Source organism: Oculina patagonica, chromosome 7, assembly GCF_052425735.1.
Source record: "Oculina patagonica isolate OP01 chromosome 7, crgOcupat, whole genome shotgun sequence".
In the NCBI taxonomy this organism is placed as follows: Eukaryota; Metazoa; Cnidaria; class Anthozoa; order Scleractinia; family Oculinidae; genus Oculina; species Oculina patagonica.
The window spans coordinates 3521544-3539764 of NC_135764.1; the positions used below are offsets into that span (position 1 = coordinate 3521544).

At 40.6% G+C, this 18221-nt stretch overlaps 1 protein-coding gene across 1 annotated transcript; it reads left to right on the forward strand.

Annotated features, from left to right (window-relative positions):
- The first annotated feature begins 154 nt into the window (after positions 1-154).
- On the forward strand, positions 155-18221 carry LOC144661775 (sodium/glucose cotransporter 1-like). Its single transcript, XM_078522602.1, is given in 16 exon segments — positions 155-311; positions 1437-1508; positions 2686-2790; positions 3450-3509; positions 6122-6226; positions 6943-7048; positions 7781-7861; positions 8790-8998; positions 10074-10209; positions 10936-11043; positions 11531-11681; positions 12528-12696; positions 13320-13535; positions 14726-14827; positions 14830-14941; positions 15962-18221. Coding segments are annotated over 16 exon segments (2046 nt in total). The 5' UTR covers positions 155-215; the 3' UTR covers positions 16180-18221.

Genomic DNA, 18221 nt, shown 5'->3' on the forward strand with positions numbered 1-18221 from the left:
TATGGTATGCCGAGAAATAGGATCTCGTAGCCGTCCAACCCAACAAATATGATAAGAAGAACCTATCGGCAGTCGTTTTTTTGGCGCGCTTTTACATCTGCTGGCCAATCAACGCCGGGCAATTTACATGCCGTCACGACTGCCGTGACTGTGACCAGAGCCAAGCAGCCCAAATCGACACGCTTTCGTTGTTTTGGCGGACAGCCGTGATCAAAATGGCAGAAGCTCACTATAAACCCCCTGGGCTGGAAGCTTGGGATATTGTCATAGTCGTGCTGTATTTCTTTATTATTCTTGGAGTGGGACTTTACGTAAGTATATCAAAATACGTTTAGAACAGTCGTGATTCATGTAGGTGATTAGATCTTCGATCGCAGCTGTTTTCTTGCACCAACAATCGGCCTAATTATCTCTTCTTAAAACTTAAGGTTTGCATTTTAATATCATTCACCTTTTCAGTGAAGAAAACTATGCATTTTTAAAGTAGTTAGCTGCGAGATTTCGTTGTAGCTCGGTGTGCGCAGAGAGTTTCTTTGTGCTATAATGTTCGCACAAAAAACAGTCCTAATGCATGAATAAAGCGTGTGTTTACGCTGTTTTTAATTGCACAAAGCGATCCGATGAATGCTAATAACAATAAATTAATACTGCAATGTACTAAAGTTATTGCACTGGACCAAATTAGCCCTGAATTTAAGCGCGCATGATGGATATTGTACAAACGCCCAAAACAATCCTATAAACAAAAGAACAACTCATACCCAGCCCTCAATAATTAGATGCGAAAGCTGTTCGTGTTAATTCTTTGCATGAGAAGTTAATAACAAACGCTCTAAACAATAAAAATTAAGCGTACTGTCGCAAAGTGGATAAAATTTCATCTCATTAGTCTGATCATGCAAGGATAAAATATGAAAGGAATCTACATTTATCACATTCTGTAAGTATTGCGTGACACAAAAATCCTGTTTTGTCGTGTTACTAATAAATTGGATAATTAAGCCACTGATAATCTGTTATGTCCCAGTGTTTATGTTTTGTAACATCTGAGAGATAATATTTTTGCAATATCAAGTTTTTCCAAATAAAAGATAACATTTCAAAAGTCCAACTGAACATGAACTCAATCATGCGACTGTATTACCATTTATACCACAGGGCCGTAGGCAGGATCATGCATGGGTGGGTGCAAGTGACAAAGGTGTGAGCATCTCGGGGGTCCGGGGGTTATTCTCCCCCGGGAATTTTTGAAAAATCAAGTTGTTTAAGTCCACCTTTTCTGCATTCTGAGAGTAATTTTAACCCTCACTCCCTGATTAGACGGACCATTGTGGCCCGTAGGTGGGTGCAGACGCACCCATCGCACCCCCCTGCCTACAGCCCTGTGCCATGAAGGTAACTTTAAGTTTCACGTTTAATATATTAATTCCTTGCAGGCCATGTACAAGTCCAACCGTGGTACTGTCAGTGGTTATTTCTTGGCTGGTAGATTTATGACATGGCTTCCAGTAAGTGACATTGTGTTGTCAAGTAGGTGTGGGTTGTTTGCCAAGCAAGCATTCAAGATGGCTGAATACTGGCCAAGTTTTTTGCTTATTTATGGACTGGGCATGTGGTACTGTTGAGGTCCATGAACAAGCAAAAAGAATGAGGTCATGAATAGTATTAAGCGTTTTAGCTTGAATTTTTGTGTAAAGAACCAAAAAATGTTATTAAAAAACAGTGAGATTAAGAATCTTTCGAAATAACATTTCTTGGATATTTCTTGGTGTTCGATTACCAATGCAATGAAATAAAAGGAAAGATTTAAGACAATTTCATGTAAAACAAAAGCGACACTCAAACGTCTATTGCTAACAACCTAGGTGTGCAGAGATTGGGTAGTTAGATATTAAGCGCTCATCTCCCATGAACCGGATCAATTTTAGCCAGAAGCCATAAAGGAGCTTCATTATCAAAAATCTTCTTAAATAAAATTTTATCTTGGCAGGTGCGCGGGGCAAACCAGCTACTGCTGATTTGGCTTTTCTTTCATGAATTCTAAACATCAATTCAGGTCTCGAAAAAGACTTGAATTCCAGCTTGCCCTTCAGTCAAGCAGCTATCAAATTTTGCCCTCCTGGGAAGTTGCATACTTGCCTTAGTTTACTTTTTTGTTACAATTTAGTGGGCAGACGACTTGCCAGGTCCCTTGCCCATCAAGCAAGTGAAAATGAAAAGTTACCTGCCTGGCAAGTAAATGTAATTATCCCGGATGACCAGATGACCAACACTTTTTTCAGGCCCTGATTTATAACCCGTGTTTCTTTGTCAGGGCTGCAAATAATTTTTTTCACTTGAAAGGACATATGTCTTACTAAGACATAATCTTGGTCGGACAAAACAAAGTTTTGGTCGGACATCACCAAAAACAAAAGGTTGAATTTGATACATTATTACCGTAAAATGATTTACCCTCAAAAAATTATCCGGACATCATGTCCGACCACACTTGGGTACTGAAAATCAGGGATTTCATGCGACATGAGCAAATTTTGGTCTGCTAATGTCTGATGACCGACTGTTATTTGTCAAACACCAACTCCAGTAACACTTAATCTGTAGTACTAATGAACTGGTTGCATGACAAAATTTTTGCTACAATAACTACATAGTTTATTATAATAATTATGACGTTTGGCGCAGGTTGGTGCATCGCTGTTTGCAAGTAACATCGGCAGTGAACACTTTATTGGTTTGGCTGGATCAGGAGCTGCTGGTGGGATTGGAGTTGGAGCATTTGAATTCAATGTAAATATTGAATTTAGCAAAATTATTTACTAAATTGTCCCATTTTGATGGTTAGTAAATGTCTGCATCCTACCGGTAGATTTTTTATTAGAAGTTTCATACCATTACTTGTTTATACTAGAGTAAAGGTTCAGAATTATGAAAGACATCGAAGTAAACTAATCATTTAATATAAGGATCAAGAAACCATGAATCAAATTTCAGGATAGGCAGAGTCTGTAAAACAGGACAAAATCCTTTGCTGTTCTGCGAGCCACCATATTTTTAAAATCTGTGAATCTGCTTGATTAATCACAACAGTTTGCAATATGTATGCCTGAGCTGTTTAGGCCAAATCCATAGATCTGCAAACCTATTAACCCCCCCCCCCCCCCCCGTCCCACACTGGGAGTAGTGCTGTTATAGTTCCTCTGGATAGGATGCTACTCCCCACAGTAACTTTTTGAATGATCACGCCATTTCTTTTGAATAGTGAAATTTATAAACTCTGCAATGGATATATGCTATATTGGGGAGGACTTCATCTAATGGAAAACCTTCCCACGATATTTATCCAAGAATATCCTTTGGCAAGAAAAGATTATTTAGTCTTGAAAACTGTTTTTGACCATACTGTTTGCTGAGTTCCATTCACTGATTAAGATTTCTTCTCTTTCCAGGCAATAATTCTGCTGCAGTTGCTTGGTTGGGTGTTTCTACCTGTCTATATTGCTGGTGGGGTAAGGAAATAATATATTTATTGTTATAGCAATTTTCTACTATAAGTGATAAGTGATAAGAGGTTGTAAAGTTAATAAAAACCTTTCATTAGCATTTACTACTTCAAATAAATGAGTTAAATCTTGTAGGTCTGCTAGCATAGCCTATAACCTCACCCAAAAGAGGAAGCCTTCTCAGCCCTCCAAGTTAATTTTTTCCTTAGTGGCCATTTGGCCACCGCCTGCTCAAGTTTGGTCGCCAGTGAAAACTTTTAGTCGCTAAATTAAGCTCACCCTTTCAACCTTCTTCTCAATTTCAGTTGCCAGGCTGAGGTCTTTGGTTCCAATTTAGTCACCAGCTCCAAAATTATAGTTGCAATGGCAACTAAAATGGTCTTAACTTAGAGGGTTGCCTCTTCTCTTTGCATGAGCATGCCTTCCCAAAAGTACATAACTGTACACAGACTGATTAAAGTGATCTTTTAATGATTGGTGTATTTTTATGTTAAGACACATGATTGTATGTTGTCTCTTTTAATTAAGATTTTCTTTCTTTAAATAATTTTATTATTATTATTATTATTATTATTATTATTATTATTATTATTATTATTATTACTGTATTATTATCATTATTATTTTTGATTTTTACACAAGGCTTAATTAATAAAATATAATAATATGATAAGAACCAAATGTTTTTGTAGTGGAAAGTCCTTTGCTTGGCAAGACTAAGGTCATTTTCTTAAAAATCTGTAACATTTTTTGGCCAGGGGAAGAATTTGTCGTGCAAAAAGAGATATGTTTGTAAACTTAAAGACAAACAAACATGTTACCAGTAGTGTAGAAGCCCCGGGGGGAGGGGGTACTTCCTATAATGGCCTATACGGGGAGGCTCCGCCCGAAAGGGGTACCTTTTTCAGGCTTCAGGTATGTAAAAGGGTAGGGATTTCATGAGTTTAAGTATATGAAAGGGTATGGAAATCTGTCATTTGGCTATCTAAAAGGGCCTTTAATTAAAATATTTCGAACAGACGCAATTTATGGCTGTATTATTTTAATTTATTACATTACGGAAACGCACCCATTGAAAAGCGTCGCACGGGAAAATGCAAATAAGCTTAAAATTAAACACAGAGCATGTGTAACGTATTGTCAATCAAGTAATCCCCTGTGTAGGTCGATTTCTCAACCATTGTTTTTGCTAAGACGGCGGAAATAATAGACGGTAATTTGTGGTTAGTCCCGGGAGGCAAACGTAATTGTCAGTCGCCACTACTAGACAGTTTAGCGATTAGAAATTTGTTGTTTACTTCTTTGCTCGGTGAAATTTTCACTCTGTCGATTGCCCTTTCTCTAAACAGTTGTTATCTTTCTTGTGAAAATGATTTCTAATCGGTTTAAATAAGGTTTCTCAATAAAATGAAAGTAAATAACACATGCAGCAAGTTAAAGCGGCAAATTGTTTACAACGCGTGCCGAAGCGGCGAGAGCCGCGAAATATTCGGTTGCCTTCTTTCCAAAGTGTTACGCTTTAAACTTAACAATAATTCTCGTCGAAATTTTCGCTACAACAAAGATATTTTCATGGCTTTTGGCGAGCAAACCTCAAACAAAACTTGGAATGTGCGTTCTTGATATTCACGTGTAATCGGCCGCTAAAATATAAACAACTTTATGCAGAACTCGTGTTAAAATTTGACCTGCGTATCACGTGGCAAATTTCATTCGGTTAAGAACCGCTTTCACTTGTTGACATAAAAACCTGCCTTCTTCACAGAAATCCGAGCTTTAAACAACAAGATTGACTTGGAAAGTTGCTGAAAACAAACTGGATTGCCAAAGTTCGCACGATGTGTACGGCGCTTTGAATTTTGGTTGTGAAATATTACTTACGAGGTTTTGCATAAACTGTTCGATAAAAAGAGCTTGCCGACACTTCCAAACAATTGGCATTGTCCTCTAAAGGACTCAGGGGCATAGCGTTCAACTCCCTTTTGGGAATTTGTCACTTCAGGATCTAAAGAAACCGAAACTGTCGGCAGCTTTTGCAGTCTCGTTTCCAAGGCTTGGTGCCTGCAAAACGTCATGGGTACCCCACTTTTCCCGGGCGACACGTTTCAATGGGCGCTGATCCGTAATGTAAGCGCTACATAAAAATGACAAGAAAACGTCCTATTTTAAGTAGCGCCATGTCTCTTAGGTATATGAAAGGGGTCCTTTTTGTAGGTATACGAAAGGGGTACAATTTCTGTCAAAAATAGTATATAAAAGGGTAAGGGGTTGAACTTGGGGCGGAGCCTCCCGATAAAACTTTTTTGAGTACCCCCCTCCCGGGTTGCACTCATAAGCCTGTAATTCTACTGGCCATCAAATATAGCAGTTGTTTTTGTTTTTGGAGCTAGGGGCATTGTTGCTGTAGTTGTTTGTTTTATTGTTCTGTCGAAGCTAGGGTAGTGTGTTATCCATGTGAAACCTATTGAGACTAGTGAGAGCTGCTTCCCCAAACCCATGTTACAGGGCAATGAAAAAAAATTGTCAAACTGATGTAATTTGTGTGCTGTTATATTTTCTTTTAAAAACATCTTTAATTATTTGTTCAATATTTAAAAAATTTTTTTTTTTCTCAATAGATCTGCACTTTACCAGAATACATTTGCCGTCGCTTTGGTGGCAAAAGACTGAGAATGTGGCTTTCGGTTGTCTCCCTTCTGCTGTACATTTTCACTAAAATATCTGTAAGTTTAAATTTGTTATGAATAATTATCATTCTCCATTCATAACATATGGCTAGTAATCCTTAAGCATGATAATGCCAGATACTCAAATTTACCCCCAGGCCTTGTCTTGCTTATGATCGAATAAACGCCTGGGGCATCTATTAAATTTCAGGGGTCCTAGGGTGGGGGCATTAAATAGACACGAGGCATTTATTAGAGAGGTGTTTATTTCACTTTTATTAACTGTAACAACCTCAACAAAATAAATAAGACTCGTAGTTTGCTCATGGAGTAAGGTAGAAAACAAAGTTTGTGAGCAGGAGAGGAATGTAATCTGTGCTAATGTAAAGCCTAGAATGTCGTTCATAGTTCAATATCGATGTCTTTATTGTCATTGGGTTCAACCAGTGCAAGTTGGCATTGTTGGTCACTTCAGTGTCCGAGTCTGAAATGGTTGGTTATTGAGGTGATTCTTAGGGGGGGGGGGATTACTATTTAATTTGGCAAAATAAAACGGTCCTTGTTGTTACACGGGCCTTTATTAGGGGGTAGCGCCTAATGCAAACTTTAATCCTCAAACGTGGTGTTTATAAATAATTTTCACATTTTGAGCTTCAGTGTCTTAGTGGGAAGGCAAGATGGATTTGAGCTCAAAGGGTCGATGTTTGGTTTGTTGACTGTTGTTGCTCAGACTGATTGTGGTTTTGTTCTGTTTTTTTGTCAATTTATTTCAGGTTAACCTATTTTCTGGAGCCTTGTTTATTCGTTTAGCTCTTGGATGGAATCTGTATTTAGCAATTTTGTTGATGCTCGGAATGACATGTCTCTGTACAATTACTGGTAAGGTTATGTTGTACTCTGTCTTAGATTTGTTTGTTTTAAACAATGGTGCTGTGACGGCATTGTTTAAGCCGTCAGGCGGTGGTATCTTTTAGTCTGTTTTTCTGTTGTGCTGTGATTGACCAATCAATACAACTAAATTAGACTGGGAACTAACTACAGGAATAAATGTGAAATGAACAGAGGTCAAGTTAACAAGAAATCGCTGTGAAGAACACAAAGCAAAATACTCCTGGAAAGTTAGAAAGGACAGATAGAAGACCTTACCCTATCACTGAATAAAAATACATCACTCTTCCATCACCCTTCCAGTCCTAATATGATGGCTAGGAAAGATGGATTTTTCTTTTGCTTAATAGGAACTAGCTTTTATACAGGTCCTTAGAAACACCCAACCCTTCTGCAGGTTGATAAGTTAGTTATTATCTCATCTTTTTCTGCCATTATGGGATGTGTGGTGGCCTAATGCTTAGTGTGCTCAGACTCTACATCCAATGGTCCAGCTTCGAGCCCTGGCTGGGGCACTGTCAGTGTTGTGTTCACTTCGTAGCAATTCTAGCCCGATCTCTTCACCCAGGTGTAAATGGGCGCCAGCAAATTTAATGCTGGGGTTAACCCTGGGATGGACCAGCATCCCATCCAGGGGGGGGGGGTAGAAATACTCCTAGCCATCATGCCTGATGGGCCACTAGGTTTGTACCCAGCTTTTTATTCTGCTATATATCTCAACAGGTGGACTTACAGCAGTGATCTACACAGACACACTCTGCACCTTTCTAATGGTTATAGGATCGCTGACAGTCATGGGAATTGGTAATTTTGTTTAGCATATGCTACAATACTAGAAGTAATCAGAGATTAGGGGAGTGCATTCCACCCAAGATAGAAACACTGGGGATTTCGAGAAAGAAAACCAGGCAGAGGCAAAAGGCCCTCACAAGTGGCAAAGAGGATAATGCAACTTCTAGGAGGAAAGATTGTGTGACAAACCAAAACAAATTGTCATGATATAATTGAGTGAATTTGTACAGGATAAATTTAAATATGTCTTACACTGTTTTATGGCTGACTAAAACTCAAAGTCCCTGGATGATATCCCTGAATTATTTTCATGACATTTTTGGCATTAAACTTCAAACACAAAATTTTCACAAATTTTTTCGAGCACAAAATGTTACTGTGATCGAAGGATCCACACCATCTTAATTGTTTTGCATGAAATTGAGGCCATGTCTTAGCCAGTCCAAGATGGCACCAAAAGCTGAAATGGGACAGTATCGGCGATACCTGCGGGACTGCTTTCGGACAAACAACAAATTAGTATGCAATCTTCTTTGTCGAATGCAATAAAAGTCTGAGTGATAGTTTCATATACATGTACTCACTCTCACAGTTTTACACATTCAACTGTCAGGTTTAAGGGTACTAACATTTAGATTTTATGACAAAGTTGTAGCTGAAGAACAACTGTAAAAAGCCAAATTGTTTTGTTTACTTTAATGTACGTGAGAATTAGGGCCCTCTTTATATATTCAGCTGAAGCTAGTTTAAAACCAATAGATTCACTGAATACATCTAGATGATCGCGAGATTCTTGAAAATTCATTTTTCACTAGGCAATTGTCCTCAGCGTCACCTGTTCACTTAATGGTTGACACCTTGTTAAAATGGACACGTTCTCTGGTCCCCTGTGATGTGAATTTTTAACAGGGTTGACTATTTATTGTTGCTTTAACTGCAGGGTTTTCAGAAGTTGGTGGTTACGAGGGACTACAGCAGAAGTACATGATGGCAGTGTCTAATGACACACTTTACTCTAACAGCAGTTGTGGCCGTCCAAGAGATGACTCGTTTGTCATGTTACGAGATCCTATCAATTCTGACATGCCTTGGGCAGGTTTCATTTTTGGACAAACAATCGCCTCAATTTGGTATTGGTGTGCTGACCAGGTTTGTATTATACTCTAATGTTGTGAAATTTATGTGCAGCAATAATAAGCACTATAAGGGTGTAGAATGGTAAAATCTGAGACTTGCCGAGACGTACCCTTGTTTAAAATCCGAGACCGAGATGCCGCGATTTAAAAATCCAAGCGTGAGACTTTTACAGCACTCTGTAGCTCTCTGTACATGTCTTCTCTATTCATCCTACTAAAAATTATTTCTAGATTAATCAGAACGGCAAATTAACGAGTAGTATAGAGCATTATATCGTGATTTTTCTTTGTTTTTGCTGTTGTTTTATGACAGTTCATCAGATTAAATTTTCGCTTGGCTTCCAAGATTCTGCAACTCAAATTGCAAAATTCGAGATTCCTAGATAAGTTTCATTTTTTGCGAGCTCAAGATTCTGAGACATCAGTTTACGAAGCCGAGATTTCAAGACTCCCCTAAAATTTGCAGAGACTTATTTTGGGTATATTTCAAGGACCATTCTACTCCCCTAATATAGACTGGGATAATTTTTGGTTTCAACATAAACGTTAATGCCACCTGAGAAAAAGACTGTGGTTCTACCTTATTGGAACCATGCCACTATATTTAGTGTCATAAATGGCGAAAAAATGTCTTTTGTCAGAGTGCAGGAGACCTTGTGGCCACCACCTTTTTGAAACAATCCATTCAGGAAACTTTTGTGGGGGTGTGTAGTACACTTCCTGAAACCTTACCCTTCTCCAGAATTGACACCCCCAAATCAATACCGGTACCTTATTCCCTATTAACCTAAATGCTGACAACCAAAATGGTCAAAATCTATACCCTACTTCAGACCAAAATGGCTAAAAAAAACATACCCTTTGGTGCCACACTTACCTATATAGCTTATGTAAGGGATTCCCCCCCCCCCCCCTCTTCTTTTTTCCTTTCCTCCCTTCTACACTGCCGATAAACGCATAACATCCATGATATCCTTAGCATTGTGTAAACCCAAATTCAGGTATAAACCATGTCTGACATAGAATGTGTAATTTGACCATACAGCCTTGTACTGCAGTATTTAGTTGTTTGTTTTTTGTCATGCAAGGTTATCGTTCAGAGAGCTCTTGCTGCCAAAAGTCTGTCTCATGCTCAGGGAGGCTGCCTGTTGGCCGGCTACATTAAGATCTTACCTCTCTTCACCCTGGTCATGCCGGGAATGATCAGTAGAGTGCTGTCACCAGGTAAAGGAGGGGAGGGGAGGGACAGGGGAATCCCCTTTATATTATAAATCTGTTGAACACTCAACTGATGAGTAGTAAGCTTGTTTTTTATCATACATGAAGGAGGAATCTCCCTTAATTAGCCTTTTCTCTTCAAGATGTCTTATTGTGAATCCAACCAAAATCAATATTGTCATAACAGTGTGTGTCATAAAACTAAAACTAAACTTTGGCCAATTAACAATTGAAATTAAAGATGGAGATCAAACAATCCATTGAACCAATCAATCCTCCAAATAAACACAATATGTAGCAGGTGTGAACAGTGCGAAAACTCAGACATGTGATTGAGTCACGATGGGTTTTGGTTTTTCTTCTGATTAGATGAGAAAGTGACACAAGATTTTTAAACCAATCAAAACTAAAGCAAATTATGCAAATTTATTTTAATACTTATGTGATAACTGCCCTACCTAGCAAGTATCCTAATGACCACCAATAAGAGATGCCAAGTTCCAATATTTTTTGAGTGAATAGTTATTTGAATAATCAGCTGATGAAGTACAAGTTTGATGGTGTTTGCTTTTTTGCAGATTTTTTTTCCCCCAAAAAGCAGCTTAAATTACCCCATCTAAATGATGTTTGGATTGATTTGTAGTTCATGTTAAAACAGATATGTTAACAAGCAGTCCTGAAAATCCACTCTTGGCTAATTTCTCTTATTTACCGGTATATTATATATTTCAGACCGAGTTGCTTGTAGTGTTCCAGAGAAGTGCATGGAAATTTGTGGCAGTGAAGTTGCTTGCACTAACATTGCATATCCAGAGCTTGTTCTCAAACTCATGCCGACAGGTAAGCCATGACCTTTACTGCTTGATTTACAAATTAGGAGTCAAATGTGTAATAATTATTCCAAGAGGTACACACACTGGTCTAGCCTATGAGGTGTTTGGGGGGGGGGGGGGGGGGGGGGGGAGAGGTAGGTTTGGTAAGTGTACTCTGCTTATGGGTATATGGGTTGAGTTTGTTGTTGGTTCCTTCAACCTGCTCTAAGGGTTTTCTCCCTCCCTGGTTCTCCTTCTTCCTCAAAAGCAATTTTTTTTGTTTTCTAAATTCCTGCTTTATCTGGATCTGGAGAACATGAATTGTAAACAGCTACGAATAATTTTGATTTCCACTGTTAATGTAGTTATAAACATTATTTATTTTTCGAGTCCTGAACAACGATTTATTCATTGTTTTGCACTTGAATTGATGCATTTTATAATTCTCACTACTTGTTTGTTTGACAATGTATTGATTTTGTTTTGAGATATTAGATGTTGATCACTTTCTTCAGGTCTCAGAGGATTGATGATGGCTGTTATGATGGCGGCACTGATGAGTGACTTGACGTCAATCTTTAACAGTGCCAGCACTCTGTTCACCATTGATGTGTATGGAAGATTTAGAACAAAGGCTTCAGTCAGGGAACTCATGATAGTGGGAAGGCAAGTGGCTGTAGGTCACAGTGTTTTCGGAAATTATATTTTTTTTCGTTAATTATGAGCTCTAAACTTCAAATTGACATAGCAGCAGTCTTTAATTGGTAAAATCATGGCCACATTACAAACGAGGTTAATTTCTAAGCATTACAAATGACACCTTCATACAAATTGTTACCAAATGCAATCCATTTTAATCTTATCAAATCTTGCCCATCTAAGCCCCTTTTTGGCTTTTCTGTGTTTCTTTTGAGTATTTCATCGTCCCGGGGGGGGGGGGGGGGGCACCCGGTATATTTTTGGGTGGGGGTGTGCCGCTGGGAATTTGAAGCCCTTACCCTATACCAGACCATGTTCAGCTGATTTTTGCAACCCTATACTAGACTAGACACTGAAAATCCCTACCCTATCCCAGACTTGCATTTTGTTAGAACTGTATCATTATCAGTGTTTTAATGGAAAACCATCTGTGAACAACGATGCCGCGATGATTTTATTTACGTTTAGGAAAGCCTCTTTCTCTTCCGAGTTTCTGGACTATATTCGTCATACCGTCGATCGGTTTCCCGGCAAATGCTACCCTTTTCTAGACCAAAACTCTCTGATTTCTATACCCTATCCCAGACTAAACTACTTGAAAACCATACCCTTCACAGCGGCACATACCTATATAGCTCATGTATGGGAGGGCCCCCCCCCCCCCCCCGGGTTCATCGTGATATTTCAGTTCATTCTCTGACCAGTTGGTCAGTGCTGAAATTGGCTAAAATTTTGTTTCCCACCCTTTGTATTTATTTTTCTGTGCTTTTCCTTCACTATTTGATGACTCATGGGATATTTTTGGTTTTGTAGGATCATGGTTGCCATAATGACAGGAATTGGTATCCTGTGGATTCCAGTTGTGCAGAATGTACAGGGAGGGCAGCTTTTCCTCTACATCCAAGCTGTCAGTGCATATTTCTCCCCACCAATTGCAGCCCTTTATCTCATTGCTATACTTTGGACCAAGGCAACTGAAAAGGTTTGTTGCAACGCTTTCTTATCTCTCTTACACGGGGAAAGAAGCATTACAGTCAATCACTAGTAAGTGCTGCACTATGTGCCAGTGGTCACAATGGGCAGTGAGTGAGTGAGAGACTAGTGTCAGACTCTGCAAATCCTACCTCACTCTAACTAGTTTTACTGGCTATAAACGTAAACAAGAAGTACAATAGGCGACAAGAAAGGATAAACAAAAAAAGAGCTCCTTTCCCACATCAGTCGTGCTTCTTCACCAGTTTATCAAGGGGTGGCGGGTGTCAAAAAGTGTTTTCGTGAGCTTTGGTTTGACAACTTTTTCCATCGTGAAAAGTGATCTGCTTTATAATTAACCGTGAGACAAAAAGGAAGTTTTGTACGTGCTGTGAACTGTGATATGTGACCGTTACCCACTTTTGCGTGAAATATCATGAATCGGACAACTTGAAATAACCGTCAAGTCGCGATTTGCCACCCCACCCCCTACCGCATCTTTTAAGGGTTGTGTCTCAAAAGGTTAACTGTTGTGTTGTGTGGCAACAGCAGTAGCTACTTAGCCTTCTTTATTGTGTTCGTTTCTGTTCAACATTTCCCTTGTTAAATTTAATGTTTTGCTGTGTATTTCAGGGTGCCTTCTGGGGTATGATTGTAGGGTTCATTGTGGGTGCAATACGCATGATCCTGGACTTCACTCACCTGGAGCCCCGGTGTGGCGAGCCTGACACGCGCCCGTCCATCATAGCCAAGGTCCATTACATGTACTTTGCTCTGATTCTCTTCTGGATCACATTTATCACCATTGTTGTTATCAGCTTGTTTACAGAACCAGAGAAGGAGGGAAATGTAAGTAAAACGTGTAACTGTGAATTCTTTTTTGCATTTTTTGTTTTTGTTTCTTGCTGTGGAAATGGATTTTTAAAAGAACCGTCCCTGTAGAAATATTTCAAAAAATGGCTGCCATTGTCTTCTGTTGTCTGGTGAAGTTTCTTTAAAAAACCGATGTTGACTCTTGAAAATAGATGAAACAACACGCTGTTTTGAGAAATTCCTGTATTTTTGGCCGGTTTAAAGGCTGCAAAATTGGGATAGCGTTTTTATTTCCTTTTATAACATATCTGAGTGTTCCTATAATTTCATATAAGACAGGAATATAGTCTAAAACTTTGTGAACCGATTCCTTTGACTTGGTCTTCATAGCGATGGTGGTTGAAGTTTTCCCGCTCTTACCGCCGGCTGCATGTTCTCCCGCGTTTGCCACAGTTTGCTCGTTTTCCCGCGCTTGCCCCTGGAACAGTCAACTATCTCTAAACAGACACCTATAAGACGGACGCCTCCATAAAACGGACACCTGGTGTTTGTCCCATCTCTGCCGTTTTTCAGTCATTTTGCTGTAGAGAGGTTAAGCATGACGTTTACGGCCAACGGCAAACGGCAAAAATCGAACTTTTGGCGTCTGATTTTAGCCGTTTGTACAATTTAGGGAAATTGTTTGCATTTACTGTGATTAAGGGATTTTTTTCCTATTTTTCGACCGGCTAAAGAAAAAGTGAGCAAAATCAGAATTATTTTTGCCGTTTGCCGTAAACGTCATGCTTAACTTCTCTTGTAACTAAACTCCATATAAGACGGACACCTCTTTAAGACGGACAGCTGGAGCCGGACCCGAAGGTGTCCGTTTTAGAGAGAGTTGACTGTAATAGTGACAAAAAAAGGCAACGATTTTCGCTTTTAAATTTCCCGCGTGCCACCATTTTGGATTTTATTACGTGTAGTGGTTGCCGCTTTCGTTTGGAAGCAGAGGATCTTTTGTGTAAAACAATTGAGCAACCATTACACGTCAAAAAATCTAAAATGGCGGCGCGCGGGAAATCTAAAAGCCATAATTTTTCCATTTTATTACAGTATAACAATTAATTGTTATTTCTCCCTTTTCCCGTAAAATTGGAATTTAGACATTATTTCAAACAATTCAACGTCAACTTATCATAAGAGTGGAGGTTCTCTTTAACTGACTCCTGATTGTATTCACACAGGTAGCTCGTTTGACTTGGTGGACTCTGCACGAGAAACCATCAGACACTGATGTCATGGAAGAGGCGAGGGACGAGGAGATTGAGATGCAAGAGATTCCAGAAGAGAAGATGAAGAGAAAGGAGAAGAAGAAAAGAAGGAAGAAGACGAAGAAGCAGGGGACGTTCACGAGAAAGACGCAACTGAAACGACTCCAGCTGTGGATACAAGACCCAAGAGTCATTCATTCCGTGAGTGAACACTGATTATTGTTGTAAATTTAATTCCAAGCTGTTTCAGTATTCAATGGTTTGGGCCATTTATTATTAGGGCAAATAAATCTTAGATGAAAAAGCAGATCTATTTTGTTTGCACATCGGCAAATACAGCCTGGGGGTTGGGGTTGTAACCCTGTGATGGCCTAGCATACTGGCTAATTCTTAGCTCCCATCTCTATTTAGAGTTGGGCGTTGGCGACTAATCTATAATGCCTCCCCTGTTAATACACTTATTTGAGGGTCCCATGACGACCTGTGGCCCCCAAAAGCTCAAAAAAAAATGAGAACAGAAAAATAGAACTAAAATCACAGTGTATATGACAGGGAAGCCCGCCCCCTATTAAGCGCCATGGTCCCAGTGGCGTTCTCCCTCCGCCCGGCACGCGCCCCCTCCCGGCTCCGGGCCCCCGTCCCCGCGCCGGCCCCCCGCTGCCGCCGGGGCGCGACCGCCAGCGGCCCCCGCCCCGCCCCTCGGGGAGCGCCGGCGGAGCCGGCGGCGCGGGGGCCGGGCGACGGCCGGGCGGGCCTGCCGGGGAGGGCGGCCCCGCGCGGGCGCGGGCCTCGCGCCGCGGCCCCGGGCGGCGAGCCGTGGGCGACCGCGGGAGAGGCGGGCGGGGGCGCCGGGGGAGGGGGAGGGGGGGACGGAGGCCCGGGGCGGGGGGCGGGAGGGGGGGGGGAGGAGAGGAGGGGGGGGGGGATAGGAGCAAGGCACGCGCGGCGGCGGCGCGCGGCGCCGCGGGGGGCAGGAGCGGGGCGCCGGAGAAACGCCGATCGCAGGTTAATGGCCTCCTTGATTTGACTTTTGATGTCCTTTTGAAGGATTTTGACCCCCTCCTAGTCGATTTCGTGGTTGGCCTTGGACTGGAGAATTTGTCCAAGGTCAAGAATGAACGTAGTTTAAGACTACAACAAGTATATTTTAAAAGCTTATATAGAGCATGTCAGTGACCTGCCTTCTTACACGTTATTTTTATTTTTCAGGGCATAAACCAGAATCTAGAGTAAAGCGATTCTACTCGTGGTTCTGTGGCTATGAAGCAGGAACTGAAGAAGCGAAGCAAGCGGCCCATGAACAACATGAGCGACTCGCCATGATCACATCCCTGGAGCGGAATCCGTACGCCGAAACCTTCCTTAACATCAATGTCATTATCATCCTCGCTGTCGGGCTCTACCTCTACATTTTCTTTTCTATTTAAATTTCTTGTTGTAACCGGTTAAACCGGTTTCCAAACCAGCTTAACTGGTTTCCAATTCTCGTACCTGAAGCTCCCTCTACTAGTGTCTCATCATCATCATCATCACTATCGCCTCTAACTTCTTTTCCTATATAAATTTCTTGGCGTAACCGGTTCAGCTGGTTTTAAATCCTCACACCTAGACCTTCCTCAACTTGTTTCTCATCATCGTAACCAGCTATCGCCTCTGACTTTTTCTTTCCTGCAAACCTTTCTTGGCGTAACCAGTTCAGCTGGTTTCCAATCTTGTTTACCTGTTTCCAATCTTCATACCTAAACCTTCCTCAACTTGTGTCTATATCATTGCCACTATCGGCTCTAACTTTTTTCTTTTCCATTTAAATTTCTTGGCGTAAGCGGTAAAACTGGTATTGGTGTAACCGGATTTGTCTGTATACGTATTCCAATCCCTACACCAACCTTCTTCAATATGCTCTGTCATGCTTGCTATCAAATTCCTTAGTTTAAACCGGTTTGACTGGTTTTCTCACCCTCGTGCCTAAATGGCCTCCTTAGTATTGATGTCCTCCTCTTACTTCCCATATCGATTTCGAGCCTGTCCAGTTTAGCAAGTTTTGTAAGTGCTATCGTGTTTCTAGACAGCAAAACACGCTCGATCTTTTGCGTGCACGCTTCGATAAGCAATTTTTTAATAATTTTTAGAAAAAACCGACTGTTTTGCAGTGTCTTATGTTTCAAACAGAAATATAACAATGTCATAACGATTAAGTTAACAATTTCAATTTTAACTGGTGTTATACCCAAATACCCAAAGTTCTAGAAAAGCATAGGATATATTTTATACCCAGAACTAGAAGTAAATACCAAGATGCCTATATTTTAGCGTAAAATGCTGTATACTGTATACCACCCCCCTCCCCCTCGCCCCCTTCGTGTACCACATACCCAAAGTCCGACGTTGATTGCACGTGAGTCTGCCCCTTTAGCCACAGGTCTGTCGCATCGGTCCATGCAACGTCTTCAAAATCTAAAGCTGAAGAAGTCGTAGGAATTAATATTTTGGTGCGACTATCAAAATGAATTAAAAAACAAAATTCTTTATTCGCAGAAAACGGCTTCCACGACCTGTCAACCACTGTATTTCGGAATCCGAAGTGACAGTTTCTTATACGATCATTGAAGGTCGTGGAATTTTTTGTTTACAAAGTTGCGTAAAATTTGTGTTGGTCGGGGGAAAAAAGCTGTTTTTGGCCATACTTCGCTGGTCTCAGCACTCGCAATAACATGGCTACCAAATGTGGTAACCATATTGACTGTCAATGCCTCAGTGCTGTGGAATCCTGATTTCTCGATCCTCCATTGAAGGGAAACGAAAATTGGTTCAAGAAAGCGGGCGTAAAATTGCAGTGTTTGATTGAGTGAAGAAATCCAAGGGAAACGAGTTTTGGTTCGAGTTATCAGAACGTTCGAGAAATCGGGATTCTACTGAAGCTTTTCTATGTATCCTATTTTATGCTACGTTATAGTCGAGTGTCAAATCAAGTTTTATCGAAGTCAGGTTAGTAAATATTAAGGGCTAGTATAATATAGTGTGGTTATTAGGGGTTAATATTTTGATACAATCCGGCAGCTAGTATATATTTGATCAGGCCAAGACAATTGTGCTAATACAATTTGAGCTTCTTGTGTAAAATGCTATGTATAAAAAATGCCCTCTTTGCTCGTGTTTTCTCGTGAGCGGGAAATCTGACTACTTCCCATTCTCCGCGCGCCTTCGCCGCTCTCGCCAGAGGCTGCACTGCCTAACAAAGCACTCACGCAGAAAATCCCGCAAGCAACACGGCTGTTTTCTCGCGCGGCCCATTCCTCTTCCCGCGGCCTTGCCACTCGCTCGCGTTTTCTGCCATCATACTAGCTACGTAAGGTAAATAACTATGTTATAGCCAGGTATTTAAACGAATTGTTTTTAAATATATATAAAAGGAATCGTGTATTTCTTTCATTAGTTATCAAGGAATAACTATTAAATGTACTTAACCATA